The sequence below is a fragment of the Diospyros lotus genome, chromosome 2 (genome assembly GCF_014633365.1).
Source record: "Diospyros lotus cultivar Yz01 chromosome 2, ASM1463336v1, whole genome shotgun sequence".
NCBI lineage: Eukaryota > Viridiplantae > Streptophyta > Magnoliopsida > Ericales > Ebenaceae > Diospyros > Diospyros lotus.
Genome location: NC_068339.1, coordinates 46,347,684 through 46,367,688, shown reverse-complemented (window position 1 = coordinate 46,367,688; position 20,005 = coordinate 46,347,684). Strand labels below are relative to the sequence as shown.

At 33.6% G+C, this 20,005-nt stretch overlaps 1 protein-coding gene across 1 annotated transcript; it reads right to left on the bottom strand.

The window, feature by feature from the left end:
* Positions 1-293: 293 nt before the first annotated feature.
* LOC127795894 (uncharacterized) lies at positions 294-1,518 on the bottom strand. The gene is made up of 4 exons (XM_052327867.1): positions 1,360-1,518; positions 1,180-1,284; positions 948-1,067; positions 294-669 (listed from the first exon to the last, which is right to left on the bottom strand). The coding sequence occupies exons 1-4, from the start codon at positions 1,465-1,467 to the stop codon at positions 538-540; spliced, it is 465 nt and encodes a 154-aa protein (XP_052183827.1). The 5' UTR covers positions 1,468-1,518; the 3' UTR covers positions 294-537.
* Positions 1,519-20,005: the final 18,487 nt, after the last annotated feature.

Sequence of the window (20,005 nt, the reverse complement as noted above, 5' to 3'; positions counted from 1 at the left end):
TTTGTCTCCCTATATTTCACGTTCTTTTTTCGTATGACCACTCAAACTTGTTATTTCGATTATATCTTTGAATCTACATTTTCAAATTAATTTAACTCTTGTATTTTGACACGAACAAAATATGACGTAAACTTTATCATTTCACTTTATCTTTTTTTTAGTGTTATAAAAAATATTAAAATACAGAATTTAAATTGACCCAAAAATCAGGTTGATAGATATATTTAAAATAATAAAAAATTCGAGTAAAGACAAAAGTATGAATTTGGCATTAAAAGTTGGTTTTACTCATACATTAATCAAAGGAAAACTTGAAACCAAGCAGGTGGGTTTCATCATACATGGTTTAAATTTGTGGTTTGAATAATAAAACAATACCCCAGAAAAAAAAAATCAAAATGACAAGCTAAGGTGATTAATTGGCTTAATCATCATCCCAACTTGTAAATGATGTTGATGACTGAGTTGTGTTATTGAGAGGGCAGCTAGCTACATTGTGTGTAATTGATGATGAAGAACTGGTGATGATCTAATTAGCTAGGCAGCAGCAGCAGCCGCCTTCACTTTCTCTATCAGGTCAGCAGCTTCTTGAACTGTGGATATATTCTCTGCTCCCTCTTCTCCAATTGACACCCCAAACTTCTCTTCCAATGCCATCATAATCTCAACCTGCAGGCCACCCAATTAATATACTCTTTATTAGGTTTTGGTGATATCATATTATTAGATTCTCTACTTTTAAACTTGGGTTAATCTCTTAAAAGTGACCAATTAAGCTTCAAGGGGGGAGAGAGAGAGATTGGTCACCAGAGACTCAAACTCTAGACCTTAATTTCTGTAAACACTTCAACTCTTACGTCACTTGGACCCTTAAAAGGTCGATCTCACAATTGTTTTGATTCATGCAATGTTTGAAAAGACAAGCTATATATGGTGAGAGGACGCACAGTGTCAAGAGAATCGGCACCCAGATCGGCAAACTTGGTTTGGGGGGCGACGGTGCTTTCATCAATGGAGAGTTGCTTGGCGATTGTGCCCTGCACAATCTGCAGAGTTTCAGGCTGCGCCTGCACAAATCATACCCCATATATATGTACATATCAACGGATATTTGAAAGAAAATGGAGATGAATTAACTGAGGAATTAATTAACATTATGTCAAGAAAGACTGGCATTACGATGGAGCAAGAAACAGTGCTCTTAAAGCAACGGCGGCGGCGGCTTCTCATTTGATCCACAGCCTTTGTGACCTCAATCCTGGGCACAAGTCTTAGCCCACCACCCTGCCATAGAAACCGTGCCGTGTTAAACGAGGAGTTTCGTGCATTAAAGAAATGACATACCCTTTGGAAACTTACGGCGGTGGCCCGGAAGTGGTGGAGTTGTCTGCTTGAAGCGGCGGTGCATTTGAGGTTGAGAGTCGGAGGGAGGGTGGTGAACAGAGCTGGGGAGGCAATGGAAGCCATGGAAATGGTATGGAGATTAAGAGCTTGCTTAGCGAGCCAACTAATTAGAAAATAGTGACTAGTGATGATGCAGGGAGAGTGTTGATTGATTGGGTTCCACACACACACACACATATATGTATAGAGAGAGAGAGAGAGAGAGAATAGGAAATGGCGATCAAAACGAGAGGGGGCAAAGTGACAATGACGTTGGCTTTGTGTTCTTCAACCAATTGGGCGGTCTGCTCTATGTTTATATGAATGTGTGTCTCTCCTGCCCGTCCATCGTTTTTTTAACCCAAATATTATTTGAAACTCAATTATCATATTGGTTGTGATGTTCTAGTATTAATATATTGTATTTTTATGTTATATTAATATAAATATATAATATATTATCATAAAAAAAAGGTTTAATTTATATCTTTTTCATCATACTTTCATATTTTTTTATATAATTATTCTAACTTTTTATTATTTCGATTACAAGAACTTATATATTTGATTCAATTTAATTTCTATATTTTGATGTGTAAAAAAAATTAATAATAAATAAATTCTAAACGTTCTTTTATTTTATAATTATGAAAGGGTTCTTTTGAGTACGAGATAAAATTAATAATAAATTAATTCTAAAATTTTAGACATGAATCACTTAATTGTAAAATAAAGTTGAATCAAATCAACTAAATTGGACTTCCAGTTTAGTGGGTTTAGATTTCAAAATTTGTTAGAACATGTTTAAAAATATTAAGATTTGTAAAAACATATTTTAAATTTTCTTTTTTGTCACATGGAAAACTCGACGAGTCTTTAATACAAAGATATTATTTAACGCGAACCATTCTATTTTTTCTAAAATTCACGGTTTGTCTAGACCTGACCTAGCTGCATGAATAAATTCGTCACAAATCTAAAAGCTAAAACTTAAGACCTGTTCTCTCATATAAATACAAATTATTACATAGTTTCACACGGATCCAGAATTAAATTCATGATTTTAAAGTATCTTAAACTCTTGAACGGGTGCAATAAATCTACACTATCTCAAGAGGTTATACTTGATGTATTTTATAGTGTGTGAGTGTGGGTGTGTGGGTAGTTGTCCCACATTGGTTCTATAAATAGATGGGAGTGGGTATTTATACTCCTCCTTCTCACTTAGGTTTGGATCCTAAGAGGTATCTAGATTTTGTGAGCTGGGCTAACCCCTTTGGCCCTCGTGCACGCCGTCGCCGTCGTTCGTCGGGTCAGCTCATATAGATATAATTTTTATATAAGGAAAATAATAAATTAAACGTTTCCTTTTATTATTATTTTTCGTCTTCGTCCAATGGCTTCCCGAAGCGGTCGTCTCCATTATGGCTTCGTTTGGCAATGCGGTTTGACCGCTTTTAAGCTATTACTACAGCGTTTAAGCTAGAAGATTTATTTAGTTATCTGTTTGGTTATGTCAAGAGCTTCAAAGCTCTATGGCTTAAACGCTTTTGTATTAGCGTTTAGATAAAGCTTTGGGGCAGTAGCTTTTGCAGAAAAGTTGGTGAGAGCTGTTAAAGTTGACCAAGAAAAAGACAATCTTGTCCTCTTCCAATTTTAATATTTACACTTCTTATCCCTCAACCCTACTCTTCTGCTTCAACGAATCTCTCATCTCTCATACCATCTATGCCTCCTCCATACTTCCATCGCCGCGAATCTCCTCCCACAACGATCACCACCGCCACCCAGTGCTGCCCAGCACCACCTCCTGCTCCCAGCACCGCCTCCTGCTTCCAGCGCCGCAAGCTGCCATCGTCATCTCCTGCTTCCAGATCTGCCATCATCATCGTTGCCGTCGCTCGGGGTCGCGTCTGCTGCCGCCTCTTGCTTCCAGATCTGCCTTCGCTGTTGCCATTGTTGTTGCCTTCATTGCTGATCAGGTATATCTACACTGCTCATCTCTGTAAAATGGATTGGGTTGCTGTTATTGTTGATCTTGTTGTTGCCTTCATTGTTGTTGTTGTTTCCTTCATTGTTGTTGATGTTTGCCAAACGAACCTTGAATAGGAATATAAGGCTCATAAAAATGTAAAATTGCTACTTGCAAGTCAAAAAAAATGGATTGGGTAAGTTGTTGTTCATGTAAAAATATTGCTATTTGTATAATAAAAATGTTCATATAAAAATGTAAAATTGCTATTTGCAAGTCAAAAAAAATGGATTGGGTTAGTTGCTGTTCATGTAAAAATATTGTTGTTTGTATAATAAAAATATTCATATAAAAATGTAAAATTGCTACTTGCAAGTCAAAAAAAATGGATTGGGTTTGTTGTTATACGTGTAAAAATATTGCTATTTGTGTAATAAAAATGTCATTGCTATTTGCAAGTCAAAAAAATGGATTGGACTTGTTGCTGTTTGTGTAAATGTTGCTTTTTGTGTAATAAACTTGCAAGTCATATAAAAATGTTCATTGTTGTTGTTTATGTAATATTATGTATTTTGTGAATAATGGTATATTCTAGTTTTTGAATGTTTTTGCATGTTTCAGTTTGGAATGTTTCAATACAAATACTAACTGCATGTTTCAATACAAAAACTATATTGGAATGTTTCTGCATGTTTCAGTTTCTGCTTTGTTTGTCAATATGTTTGGATTTCTATCTCTCCCACATTGTATATTGGTTATGATATAGATGGATAAAGGAAAGAAACAGATGAACTATATTTCCAATACGGGACGACCCTCTGCTAAGTGGAATGACCATACACATCTACAATTTATAGAGCTAGTAGAACAAGAGATTCAAAAGGGAAACAGGCCAGAATCATTTATAAATAAGGATGAGTGGAAAAATTTGGTCAATATTTTTAATGAAATAACAGGAAAATGTTATGACAACAAGCAATTGAAAAACCACTGGGATTCTATGAAGAAGGAATGGACACTATTTAAGCAAATGATGCGAGGAGAGTCAGGTTTGGGGTGGGACGAATCAAAGAAGACTATTGCGGCAGATAATGCTTGGTGGGAGCAGAAAATTAAGGTATTTTGATATGTTCTCCATATGATAAATTTTTATATTTTATAAACTACTTGAGACACAATAAATGACAATTTTTTGCATTTGTGGGTTTACAGGAAAATGACAACTTTCGAAAATTCAGGAACAAAGACTTGTCCATCATATGGTTTCGCTATGATGGCTTATTCTCTGATATTGCAGCAACTGGGGAAAAAGCACGAGCTCCAAGTCAATATCAACCTCCAACTCAACTATCGAGTACCGATAAAGAAGATGATGCAATTCAGCACACTGAGGATATAAATGATCTTAGAGAGCCATTTGGTAAGGATCAAAGCCCCATTGATGCTGCAACTGGTGACGATTTGTTTCTAGAACCAAGCTGGCAACAAGGAAGATCATCGGCCCCTAAAAAGAGTAGGAAGGAAAGGATGTCGAGTGCTGCCATGTTGAGGACAAATATTGAAGACTTAATGCAGCTATACACTAAGAGCACAAATACTACGAACTCTGTTGCTGGACCAGATGCAGAAAGCATTCCAAAATGCATGGAGGTATTGCAACGTCTCCCCATTCAGGTTGGGTGTAAGTTGTGGAATTATGCTTGCACCCTTTTTACCAAGCCCCCGAATCGAACTGTCTTCATAAATCAACCATCCGATGAGACAAGATTTGCTTGGTTGGACTACCTCCATCAGTTGTTTGAAGATCATCGGCCTCTACCATGAACTTTTTCCTTTAATATGTTTGAACTAATGTTATTTATGTTTGAGTATTATTGAGACTATTGTTGAGCGTGTTTTATGTTGAATATTGTTTGTTGTTGTGCGTGTTGGATGATGTGCTTCAACTTGTTAATGGTGTTTTATGTTTGAATGCAATTTGATATATTTTTAAAATTTTAGAGACTTGACTTGTTAAGATCAACTAGTATTGATATTAATAAAGCTCCATGCTTTACAGAATAATAGAAGATCAGGAGAATGACTACGATGAAGCAAATAATGAACAGGTTAATGCAGAATCAATGTTCTTATTCAGACAAACTGTAGGGGCGATTTTAAATTATTACGCCAAATACATGCTCAAGGAACCATGCCGTACATCTCAACGAACAGGTCATACACTCATGCACGAAATACTAAATGGTAATGAAACTCGATGTTACCAAGATTTTCATATGACAAAATCAATTTTTTTGGATTTATGTCGTGATTTAACCGAAACATATGGTCTCACCCCTACACGAGGAATGTCTGTGCCTGAATCAGTCGGAATATTTTTGATGATTTGAGGGTATGGGGTTGGGAATCGATTAATACAAGAAATGTTCAATCATTCTGGTGAGACAATTAGCCGGCAATTTCATAGAGTTTTGGTTGCTGTTAATAAGTTAGCTATTGATATTATTAAACCACATCCAAATTACAATGATGGGAAGGATACCACAAACTGAATAATCCCAAGTATTTGTCATTCTTTAAGGTATTTATTAATACATTCTATTAACTTGTGATTATTCTTAGGTTAATTGTTGAAACATAATTCGAATATCTTACATTTTCATTGCAGGTGTGTATTGGAGCTATTGATGGTACTCATGTAAAGGCTCGATTGCCACGAGGTGAGGAAGTACCATATATAGGACGTAAAGGATATCCAACCCAAAATATCCTTGCAATTGTAGATTTCAACATGTGTTTTACATTTGCATGGGCAGGGTGGGAGGGATTAGCTCATGATGCCAGAATATTTGGTGAAGCAATTCGTAGGTCCGACTTGAATTTTCCCCACCCAACAGGAGAGAAATATTATCTAGTAGATGCAAGATACTCTCATACGACTGGATACATGGGGCCATACAAAGGTGAGAATATAAGATATCATCTTGAAGATTTTCGACTTGCAAGAACAAGCCGATTGCGTGCACCAAGAGGGCATAAAGAGTCATTCAATTACTTACATTCTTCTTGCAGAATGGTTGTTGAGCGGACTTTTGGAGTATGGAAGAAAAGATTTAGAGTTTTGGGAGATATGCCTGCATATAATTTTGATACCCAACGAGACATTGTTTTAGGTACAATGGCCATCCATAACTATATTAGAAAGAAAGGGGTACATGATGTTGCATTCACTGCAGCTGAAAACGAAAATTATATTCCTGATGCACAATCTGTGACACCATCTGATAGTCAAAGGAACGATGAAGTGGACCGGAGTGATATTTATTGGATGGCAATGCGAGATGCTATAGCTCTAGATATTGGACAATCACGATAATTGTATGTCAATTTGACTCTCCCGAACAGGCAGAATAAAGTAATCATGACCTTCAACTTGGTTAGCTGGAAGGTGGTATTTCAATTAAATTGTTTCTCTTGGACAATAGAATTGTTTTGCTTGTTACCGCCTGTTATCTATTGTTCTGCAATATATCAAACCTTTATTCCACTTTTGATTAGCTATGGTGTTTTTCTTACAGATGGAAGATGACACTGATTGCTCTTTAGATTACCAATGAGATATATACATCTCCAGTGTTGATTTCTTTCTCTTCATTTCTTGACAATTAGCTTCAGTTGATTAGCTGAATGAAGTATATGTTTTGGGGTGGGGATGCTGATGAATAGTTCCCCAAGTGCCTGCTCCCCCATCCACACGATGTAACGATTACATCGTGTGAGAAATCCATGCAAGGCTTTGATTTTGGGTCAAATTGGGTGCACAATGAGTCTGTTGGATTAGTGTGAGAAATCCTAGACTTATAACAACATCATCAAATTGTAGTTTGTGATTTTTGTGTTTATCTTGATTATATTTTCTAATTTTAAAATTTGTAATTCAAATTTATTTCATTATCAATTATTGTGTCATGTATAATTTTGTAATCTTGGTGTTTTATATCAAATTTCTAGCAATTCAAAACAAATATAAATTTAAGTATTAATATTCATTTAAATTAAAAATACAGGATATGTAATGATAAAATTTAAAAATAAATAATTTTATATAATATCTCAACATATATATTGAATATTTTTATGAATTAAATTTAAATTTATACATAAAATAAAAAATATATATATTTTTAAAATTATTTTATAATTTATTAATATGTAATTGTAAGTATTTTAGCAATTGGACATCAATTATAAATTTTTTTAAAAAAAAAAATTATATTTTTTGAATTTTATTTACATTATTCAATGTCGTGTCTATTTTAGTCTTTTTGTCAAGTTTTAACAGCTTATCAGCTTTTACAAACCAAACACATAACTTTACACTAATAGCTTAAAAGCATATTTATCCAAACACGTTATCAGCTTAAACGCTATTACACAACTTAAACACTACCCAACTTAAACGCTGTTAAAAAAAAGCCTAGCCAAACTAAGCCTAACTCTTTTTTATCTCTGCTTCTTCTTCTCCAAGCGATGGGCATTAATATTAGCGTTCAATGCCGGATTGATTGCTGAGTCGGTTCGATGCCCTCAACCCTGTTATAAAAGGCAAATCGTGTCTTGATTTCTAGCACCACAACCTTCAGTTCTCGTCTCTCTCTCTCTCTCTCAGCTTGTCACATTGAGTGAGTTCCTTCATTCTGCAAGATCCGGCCGATCATGGTCGCTGTCCGTCGGAGTTGACCATTGTATCCTACTTAGATAGTCGTCGAAGTTTGCTTGTGACCGGAGCAGGGCACATCTGTCTTCAGGTCAGCGCTTCCTAACGTGCCTTGATCCTTTGTTTCTTGTTGTTGTCCCGTCGAAATCTGGGTTTGCTGTGTCTCCCTTTACGGTCTGCTGCTATTAAGTTGTATTCTTGTGGTTATCTGCTATGAGTACATTACATCAACAAGTGTATTCCTTTGGTGGCTGTTGCATTGATATTCTTGCTGTTACGTTTGCTTATTTGGAGGCTTTTAGTTTCAGTATAGTTTTCTTGTACAACTATATTGCTGTTCTAACAATACTAAATCGTGTTATTGGTCCAAAACGTGAAATTGCTTACCTCGGGCGTCCCCCACACCCGGCCCGACAGAACGTGGGGGAGGTTAATTATGGTGATCCAGCCGGACGCAGTGGCTAGACCCGGGCTCACCGCGCACAAGGAGCCCCCCTCACTTTGGAGAGAGGTATCCCACACTGCCGCTTGCGAGACTCGATCCTCGATCTTGGTCTAAGATTCACCACGAAAGGCACTTTATGCCCCCCTTCTTGACCAACTGGGCTGCCCATACGGGCTACTAAACCGTGTTATTGAATCTCAACAAAGTTTAAAGAAATATACCTACACAACCAAGCCAAATTAAGAAAAAAAAAAAAAACTTGAATCAAATCGACTTAATCATATTAGTTTGTATAGATTGATATTTGAGCAATGGAGCATATCCAAATTCAGAAACACCCCACAATTAGTAGCTTCATTTTCATCATTTAAAAATAAAAATAAAATTCCAACTGCTGTTTTTGGTTGATAGGGTGCTTTTCATGATGCCACGATCAATTGATTAATAATGGAATTTGCTGAATAAATTGAAGGATGGGATGGATATTCAAAGCAGTAATGATATAATAATATCATTATTATAAAAATATTAAAATGCAGCCTCAATTAATTAATTAATCATCATCTATATCCATCTATTATATTATATAAGCAATTTATTTTTTTTGTTATTCTTCCAATTAATAAAGTATCTAAAGTAAATTATAAGTGTCCAACACCACTTAATCAATTTTCATTTAATTTTATCGTACTTATATATATATATATATTCCAAATTGTATAAATCAAATGGAATTGATTAAATCGAAGAAACGTAAAAAAACTAAAATAAATTGAAGTAATTAATAAAAAAACACACAAAATCAAAGAAAATGATATTATTTTATAAATACTAAAATAATATCGTTTTAAAGTTTGGTCGATTCAATTAGTTTAATTTTTCTAACTAAAAAATCAAACATAAAATTAAAAATCAGACTTTTGATAAAAATTAGTGGAATCGAACTTTTGTTCTCCTATAATCGAAAATGTTCCGTGGGTATTTAGTTTTGACCTTTGAAATGACATTTTATATTGATATTATAAGAGTGTTACATCTAATATCAAAATTAAGTATAGAAGTAGAATTTTTAATATTTTATTAATTGGAATCTTTGTATGATGAACAAACTTAGATGCATTCCAACTTCCAAGCTTAAAGTCATCCAGGTCTTTCGGAGCAAGCAACTTAAAACCAAAGCCTTAAACATAGCAAGCAACAAACAATAAATTAAATATAAGTGACCGTTCACCATTTATTACGAGTAAGTATTTAGTGAATTCGGTTGGTTATAGAATGATTTGGTAATATATAAGAATACATGACAGTGCTAAAAACGAGAACTCCAAACAACAAACGTTGTTAGGCTCGTCTAAGAGCGAGGCTTTTGTCCCTTGAAATTAACTTTAATAATTTATTATTGTAAAAATATAATAATTAAAATTTATTTATTTCATGAAAATTTAAAAGAAAATCAACAAGATTAGGTGAAAGAACAAGATTTGCTCAAAAAATATCACCCGAGAAGGACCCGCAAAAGGGTGGCTCCAGAAAGAAAATGGTCTTCAGATGCGAGAAGCAGCGGAAGGGATCTAGGAGGAGCTTTGCGAAAAGGTCTTCCAAATGGGTCTTTAGGTCTTCTAATCTGCAAGACAAAAGACAATCAAAAGGGACGCAGGGATCTCTCCTGCACAAACTCTCCAATGCCTAAATCAAACATAGTCTCGGTGTTGAAGAGATGCATATGTTGTGTGGTTGCAATATGCAAATGATGCTCCCTAAATAGTTGAAGGTCTTTTAGAAGGGTATGCATCGAACAGTTGGAGAGAGGTCTTCGGATTCGGTTGAAGAATCCAAAAAATGTGACAAGCTAGGACACGAGATATAAATGCATGAGAGCATGTGACACAACCCTTTTGAGTGAGGGTGTCCATCTGTCCTTGTGTTAGGTTTCAGAAAAATTTTGGTGGGCCAAGTCTTTGGGGAAGTTAGTCCTCGAAGGGTCTTCAAAAAATTTCGTAGCCCTTCAAGAAGTAGTCTCTAAAAGATTTTTGAAAAACTATCCAAACATTTGAGGAACGAGACCATCAAAAACCCTTTCAAGAAAAGTTTCTCTGAATGCCAAGTTACATTCTCTTGGAAAACTCCCCTCAAGAAAACCTCACCAAAGATATGTTATAAGACAATCAAATTAGTACTTAGTAAAGATAAAAGAGTATGTTTATATATTCTGACCCTCAACAGGTAAGCAAGATCCTCAACAAACCATGATTGTGGAGTGAGGTTCCCAGTGATCATCCATCTAAATTTTAGAGAAGGTAGAGGAGTATCTAGAATGTGAGTAATTGCACAACTGAAATTGGGGAACAGTGTGTGACACCCCTATCATAAGAGTAATGCGTGTCACTCTACAATTGGGTCAACCAAAAAAAAAAACGAATTGAATTTAAGTACCCTCAATGCATATTTTATGTTATTGTATTTTATAAAATAAAATATTATTTGCATACACAACTGGACTTTGGGCTTAACCTTATGCGGACGTGACACCCAAAAACTGTGGCTATCCAGCTCTCCATATTAAATCAAAATAATTGTATAAAGCCTTACATTTCTTTTAAATTTATATATATTTAGAAAATATTTTCAAAAAACTTTTATGGTGATGCTAAAATTATGTGTCTTTTTATAAATATAATTTTAATATAGAAAATTATATATTAAAATTTAATATATTATATATTATAATCTAAAAATTTACCTATATCTATATTTTTATATTATATAATATAGAATTTTTTTTTTTCATCTCTAAACCTTTTTGTGGACAAAAGTATGTTTTCAAATCAGAAAAACATTTCCGATACTTTTCTAATATTATGAAACAATCCTAAAATATTTTTAAAATTATAGGCTCAGAAATATTTTCTTGGTGTTTCTCAGTGTTTCAATATAAAAAAAAGAATTTGAAAACGTCGAAATGACACCCTCAAAATGTTTCTGTGCATCATAGTTAATGGCAGTTAGATTCAATCATGTTGGGTTTGAAAACATAATTATTTAACTTGAGTTGAAATCAATGGTTATTGAGTTCTAGAAACTAAAACTAGTAATCAAAATTTAAGATAATCGAGTTAAATTTCAAACCAAAGTGACTTAATTACACTAATTTATTCGATTCGATTCTTAAATCTATATCGACTTATAAAAATCTCTAAGACAGAGTAGTTACCAACTTTTCAATTAATTAAAATTTTCTTTCTAATATTTTAGGGGCGTTAAGGACATATCCTTTGACAAATTTATCAAGCATTTAAAAAAGGTGAAAAAAATATGTTATTTTAATAATTATAGGCCATTTTAAAGGAAGATTTGATTGATAATAAAGCCAACTTATTATCAATCTTTTCTCTCGTAACAAGCACATGCCTTGTCCAAACTTTTCCAAACATTGGACAATTAGCTTGATTGGAAATGCTATTTTGAATTGGTTGAAATTACCAGTTTGGTTCGGTTTAATTTGTAAAATAATTAGTTCAGTTTTCAAATTTGATTTTTTCGCTTTGGATTGGTTCTGTCTTCTTATTAAAAAAAATAAAAACAATCAAATTAATTGAAATGTTAAAAATGATATCATTTTTGACTAAAATTAGTCAATCAGTTAGGCCATTTCGGTTTAACCGAAATTATGTTCAGCCCTAATTATTTTTATTTGCTAGAACATTTTTATTTTTTAAAATAACTATTTAGTTGGTTCGATTTGATTTTTTAAAAATGTTCGATCTATTTAATTTGAACAATTCAATCGGTTCAGCAATCAAACTCGCCAAATGCTCACCCTTACTCACTTGTGACATTTTTCACTATACTTGTGTATTGTGTATTAATATGTTATATATTTTTATTAATATGATATAAAATATAAGACACTAATACATAAATAATACAAAAATATCACAAAAAAGTGTGTAAATAAGATTTCGATTAACAGTGATTGACTTGAAAGCCAATGCTCTGTCTATCATCTGATGTTTGTGCTTTTTCTAGAATCTCACCTCATTCTTTTGGCGCCACATAATTTTCAATTTCCTCTGATCCATTGTGATATTTTTGGGGGTAAATAAATGAACCCATAACCACTCATAAACGAATTTAATTTTGACTAATTTATGCTTCTTCATTAATTGATTGAATACATTTAAATAATTTTTTTTAAAAAATAATGTTTTCAAGTTCAAGCTATTGCAATTATTAGTATTATAATGTAGTTATCATTAATTAATAGATATACATTTTTTTTCGTAAATTAAAATTAAAAAGAAAACCAAAAAACGTCTATAGATTTAAACTAAGACATACGCCGAGTCCCACACCAGAAGACTAAACTAGAAAATCTAAGTAATTAATAAAAATATACAAACCTCTTAACATTTATATGTATTATTATCAAGAAAAAATACTATCAATTGGGCTGTTGAATTCATTCAAAAAGAAACAACTTTTCTAAGGATTATTTTGGATTTGGCCATTTAAGGTCAATAGTTGTATTAACAACTCTAAGATATTCATCAAAAAATCACTTAGAGTACATAAATATACTCATAGATCAAACTACCATTTTAGGTGAGTGTTGCAATTTGTGATGTTAATCTCTAGTTACTAAACAATCCAAATTAGTGTCGTAGACGACCAATACTAAAATAAATTGTCAATTCATGAAGTTTCTTGAGGACTCTGTTAGGTTTGGTCATCTAAATTTAACAATTATACTAATAATCTCAATACACTCAACAAAATAATCATTTATGGTAGATAACCATACTCATGACTCAAACCACAATTAATAGATATACTTTAACTATTGTAATGGCTAACATTACCATTATAAAACTTATTGTAAATTGTTTGGTTACTAATAATATACAACAAATGCGTATTATCTAAAAATAAGTAAACTTTAAATCTTAAACCCAAACCATTACTCTAAGGGCAATTAAAGCAATGGTTATTATTATTATGCTAGCCATTGTACTAACCAATAATCAAATACCGACAAATGCACCTTATTATATCTTTCTTTTAACATTCAAATAATTTTTATTGATTCATTAAATGGTTCAAAATATAATGTATTTATTATTAATTAATAAAATTATTTGAAAAAGTATTGGGCTAATAAGGGCACAAATTAAATTAGGTCTAGTTGACTGACAGCAATTAAAAAAGTCGTGGGCTAATTTAAATTTCAATCATTTAAAAAAAAAATTATTTAGACACTCAAATTTAACACTCTTGCATTAATATTTTATATTCTATGATATATCAATACAAATGTACAAGACATCAATATAGATTACATCAAATTTAGGCTTTTAAATAATATTTTTATTTTTTTAATATGTAATGTGAATTTGAAAGAGAAATTATTTAATGGCGTTGAAAATAGTGTGACAGAGAGATTGGCATGGCGATTGGCAAATGAGCAAATCCCAGATGGGTTCACAGCTCAAGTCAAATAGGGCGCATGTGCCCCACCGACCATTTGGCTTGAGTCGGTAGGCCACCTTTGAATTCGAGTGCAATTCAAGCTTGACTGTTGAGCTGAGGCCGCAAAGTGCACCGGCAGGCACTGTCACATGTGGATGCTTGTGTGGCTAAACCGGTGTGGGAACAGCCGGGAGCGGTGGCCTGTGGGGCTGCACACTGGCGAAGTAAGTCGGGATACTCAGAATGATTATCTCTGAGATTCTCAAACCCAAGAGATATATAAATTATTTTGAGCAAGAGGTGAATTTATTGAATCACGTAGAAATATATAAAGATTAGGGAGTTAGAAGTTGGTATTTCAAAGTTTTGCTGATCGAGGGGACACACGTTATCTCCTTATTGCTCATCAAAAGGGATGATAGGTGGCTAGATAAAATTGGTCACTTTTCGAGAGTAGCTTAGTGATTTTTCTTTTTTAGGTATTTCCCTATCAAATAAACTTAGTTATATTTAATTGTTTAAACAATCATAGGATAGATTGCGTCTAAGGTTTGAGATAATCGTAAGGAATATTTTTTACATTTTGGAAATAGTAAAAAGTACTCTTTTGTGAGTTAAAATGTTGATATAAGATGTTGAGATGACAATTTTACTTTTTATTGTTGGCCGCAGTTGATGCCAACACTATATAACTAAAAAGAGAGTTGGAGAAATTAGTGAAGATCTAGAACTGTAATGGTAAGAGTTTTCAAATCGATGAGACTGAGAGAAGAAAGAGATTGAAATACTTGTCGCAAATCTTATCGATGAGAAAGTTTTAGCATATGGTTCACTTGAAACCCAAATTCATTATGGTCTTCATCAAACCCAGAACAAAAAGAGGATGAGATGAAGAAACTTAATGAAGATGGTAGTGAGCGATAATAGTTAAAGATAGGTTGACAATGACTAACAAGTAAGAAAAAGTTGACAATAAAGGGAATAACTGTGAAAGTGAGAAGAGAAAGACAATAGAGATAAGAGGTCTTATATATAAGGATTATTTTATTATTTTATAATATTTAACGTGATTAACTAATGACATAAGACACAAAAATACCCTTCAACTTTGGGGTAGAAGGCCATTTGGCCCCATCAACTTTCAATTTTGAACTTATTGTGCCCCTCAACTTCTAATTTTGTAATAATCATACACCTGAGTCCAATAAGTATTACATGTGAGTTATACATGCGGTTTGACATAGCCCCCACATTGACCAAGCTAATGAAAAAGTGTCGCGTGTCTCAAAACTGTAAGAGATGAGGCTAGCCGACGACAGACAATTGCCAGAAGACAATTAAGGATAGTGTAGTAGCTTTCAACAAAACACACCTTCCTGCCGGAAACAAATGGGGAAGACAACCGCTTATGCTACCATATTACCACTATCTGTCCATCTTCCACATCATCAAACCAATTGATTGTTCACATTTTACGTTGTTGACTTATATCTGCCCACTCCGTTGCTATCGCTGGCCCTCTGACCCTAATTGACATTGTTTTCAGCCATCGGCACAAGTAAGGTGTGCAACTGATCGATTGACTGCTTGCCTCTCATGTCATCATCGACAGGTGTAATACCCGAAGTTTTCTTAGGCATTGTTGTTTAAGAAATAAAACATTTCCTTGGAAATCGAAAGATACATGTGAAGTTCCAAGGTAATCGCCGAGGAACGAATGAAGGGTTTTCTGAAAAATCACGGAAACTATCGCAAGGGGACATCATCTAAGGTATTTTGGAGAAGTTTAAGGAGTTATAGGGGCTCAAGGGATATAAGTGCAAAGAAGTATTTGGGTTAAAGAGTTATTTGTAAGAAGTTAAAATATCTTGTAACTAGTTAGTTAAAGGAACCAAGTAAGCTAACTTAGTTAAGAGACATAATCATAAGGAATCTTGAAAAATCAAATTAACATGTGGTGGCACATGTTTAAAAGGACACATGTCACAAGGGGGAGAAATGGCTCAAATCTCAAGGGACACTTGGCACAATCCTACGAAAGTGATGATTACAACCTTATCTAAGTGACACATGGCAAGTGACACATGACACTCTTGGATTGGCCATAAATGCCTATAAATACCAAGGCCATGGAAGGGAAATTTTCACCATTAATCAAGAGGAAAATGGGAGGTGAGTTGAGAGGAGAAGCTTTGCCCAAAAATAGAGTGGTAAAACACTTCGTCGGAAAAGTTGGACCGCCACCGTAAAAGGCGTTAAACAGCAACAAAACAGCAAGGTAATTCTAATTTCTTTCCGTAGTTCGATAGATAATTGAATAAGGGTTGTGTGGGTTCAAACGGAAGTCAAATCGGAGTCCGGATGAGGGAGAACGGGCCAAAAAACCTCAAGACGTCAAAGCTGGAGAGGCGGCGCGTGCAGTTCACGCGCCACCTGACTGCCACGAGTGGAGCGCGTGGGGCTCCTTCCCCAAGCGCGTGAGGGCGCGTGAGATGCCCTCTTGGGCCCAAATTTTGTACAGTTGGTCCTTAAATTTTTTCCTAGGACCCCATATAAAAATATTTTAGGTTTGAGTTTCGAAGTTATGTTATTTTTGCAGAAAAACTTTCCCGAACCTTGTGAACAGTACTTTAGAGCTTCCGAACCAGCAAGGTGAGTGCTTCTTGCATCGTTATATTACATACCGAACATTTTGTCTTCACACGGGTAAGGGTGATTACTTGCATAAGCATGACTTTCCTTTAAATCAAGCATTTTCTCTTTCTTTGTCATGCATCACTTGATGTGTGTGGCTAGCTGAAGTCAGGATCTCATGTTAGACTGGTGAAAAGTCTTGGAGATGTGAGAACATGATTGATCAGCGGGGGTGATTGCAACACCTCGGTGTCACTACCACACAGGCGGTTTCATATCATTTTACATATCTCATCACATACATGTTATCTCTTCTTGTTGCACTCACTAGATATAACTATCTAACTTGAGTGTCTCATACTCCTAGAACATTCAACGTTCCAGGTGGGTTAGTCGTGACAGGTGCCCTGGAATCAAGTCAGAGGAAAGGAAAGGAAGTGATTCTTGGATAGTTAGCTCTTTTACGTTTTAATTGCAAAGCGTTGTACTATTACTTTAGTGTGAGTTTTACTTGTTGTAAAAGGGAGCCTAAATGATCCCTAGATTTTTAAGTTGTATTATGGCTTTTCAGATGGTTTTTGTGTTAAAAGCATATAGTGGAAGCCTTAAATATCTAGCTTATGGTTTTATAAAGCTTTCAGATTCGATCATTGCTTCTGTTGGCAAAGGCTTCCATAAACGCCCTTTGATTACCATATGGTTGCTAGCGTCATCATGCATCTTTGTATGTGTACCTTAGAAAAAGAAAAGTGGGGCGTTACAACAGGGAACAGAAGCGAAAGCAAGAGAAAGGTAGCGGCCACCGATAGAGGAAGACAAGACCATGGGTTGGTTGGTGGCAAGGAAAGAATGACCAGGGTTGGTTGGCGGTGAAGAAAGAGAGAGATTTTTTGCAATGAGAAATGTGAGAGATTGCTGGTGCTGGAAATGAGGAAGAAGATAACGATGATACCTTCACGCAACTCAACTGCGTGTGTAATTCACGCGCTAATCTAAATATGTAATAATAAAAAGTTAAAAGGTACAAATAGTAGGAAGAAACATGGAACGTAACCTTAAATCTTAGGAACGCTAGTTACATTTCTTTTAAATATTAAAAAGTAGTTTTTATAATTATCTCAAACTTGAGAGATACTTGTGTAATTTTCCTAATTAAAAGGGGATAGGGAAAGCTCCATGCTTATTTATTTAATTTATAATCTCAAAGATAACCACAACCAAACTGCAATGATTAATCCATAATTACGATTTTGGATGATAATAACGAAAAAGATTAAGACAGGCGCTGCGAATCATTCACCCTAATAATATTTCATGATATGATTGGCGAACTATGGTTTTACACGTGTCAAGCGACAAATGGTGGGACGAATTTGTAAGCTCTATCCCCCAAAAAGAACCCACTGTTGGCCACTTAAAAGATGGGTTGCTTACTGGTACAAAGATAATAGCCAGCCCCCATTGATAGTGAAAGCTCAATGCTTTGCCAACAACAACAAAATCCCAATCCCAACCCTAATTCAATCTCCCTTTTTTTTTTTTTTTCAACTTTTGTTCATACTGTGGAAGTGTTAAACTGAGTGTAGCATTTAATGCTTAATAGTTATCAGGTAAATTTATATTTTTATTTTCGTACTTTTAATTTTTTTTTATATGGTAAATTGAATTTTTTGTTATTTTGATTACGTTTTTAAATTTATATTTTTAAGTTAATTTAAATTCTGTAATTTAATTTTTTTCATGTAATAATTCGAACGTTTTAATTACACACACAAATTTAGCCACTGTGCTTTTATTTTAAAAATATTCACAATGTGATAGCAACTTCACATTGAAATTTAATTTGCAAATCAGACAAACAGAGACTTGATGAGTTATCATGAGGTGAATCCATGCTTGAGTACTCTATAAGATAAGAATTTCAGTCTTCCTTACATCCAAGGACTCCAACGGGCAAGGACTTGCCCTCAAAGGAAAATTTGCTAAAGTCACTATCTTATTTATGGGTAGAGTGGAATGTGAGAGTGATTATTTTGTGTTTCTGAATAAAAAATTTATGCTATTGGAGAGGAGGATTAGGTATCTTAGGTGTCGAACTTTTGTATAAATGGAGTTTTCATCTTCTATAATAATCTTATAATAACTTTCGATGATCAAGTTAGTATTTGAGAAAAAAGTTAAGCTAAATACTAAAGTGTTAGTGTAAGTTAGGGAGGATGAGTGTCCTTTATTCGTTAAGACTATGATATTTATATAAATCGAGCCTTTAATGGATAAGCGAGATTCTTAACAAGATTTTACTCTGAAATTATTGAAAAGAATCCTTTGTAGTATTATTTTTAGATTTTCGAGCTGTGAAACAAGGTATTTTCAAGTGTGAGCAGTTTATTTGAATAGTAAAAGAAAAATTCGTAACATGTGACATCAATTGATAAGAAAAACATATCATACAATAATTAACTTTTCCTTAAGAAAAGATAATAAAAACAGATTTATAAATAATGGTAGTGACAATTTTCGTAAAAATAAATGTGTTATTACCATGTATTCGTGGTAAGATTAATTCTATAAATATTTTATAATCATTTTGTACCCTATTTTTGTTTTTACATCATTGTCTCTTTGTCTTATGCTGTCTATTTTTATATTGTAGAACTTCTTATTACAATGTCCCCTTCGATATTAAGGATATTGTAGCAATACCCATAACATATTTAGGGTTTGTTCACCTGTAAAAAAATATTTTTTTATTTTTTAACTCAATTTTTTTATTGAATAATTAAATTTTTAATTAAAATACAAAATTTATTTTTCTAATTTTTCAATTTTAGACTATAAATGAGAAAATATAATTTTTTAAACATTAATACTATTTCTTTTTAAAACATAAAATGTTAAGAGACATTTAATTATAAAATTTTTTAAGAAATAAAAAATATTGACCCGAAGAAGGTGGAAATGACCATATTGGTCAATTCAAGCAAATTGTTCGAGTTTTTGAAATTTTTTTATATGTTTCAAATAATAACTAAATTAATTTAATTCTAATTAGTTATGATTAATTTTTGGTTCGACTCTATTTAATAATAGAGTTCAATTATAATTATTAAATATTAATAATAAATTGATTGATTTAAACTGATATGATCTCAATCTCAATTACTCTAAAATTTTTATGAATTTCAAATGCCGATCCAATTCAATCTAAAACTGAACCAAACCGATTTAATGCGTTTTAAACGGAATTAACATCTTTAATTATTTGTGATTAAAAAAAGAAAAGAAAACGTAAATGCTGCAGCACCACCTGTCCAATTCTGAGTCTCATTCTCATATTTGTAAATTGGAATGCCACGCTCGCTTGAGCGTGATCATGCCGTTAAAGCGT

Bases quoted from the DNA above. Each gene is read 5' to 3' on its own strand.
- LOC127795894 (XM_052327867.1), bottom strand. From the start codon at position 1,467: ATGGCTTCCATTGCCTCCCCAGCTCTGTTCACCACCCTCCCTCCGACT. The intron at 1,285-1,359 runs GTAAGTTTCCAA...TTTCTATGGCAG, and splicing joins ACCACTTCCGGGCCACCGCC to GGTGGTGGGCTAAGACTTGT. The intron at 1,068-1,179 runs GTAATGCCAGTC...TGATTTGTGCAG, and splicing joins GCACTGTTTCTTGCTCCATC to GCGCAGCCTGAAACTCTGCA.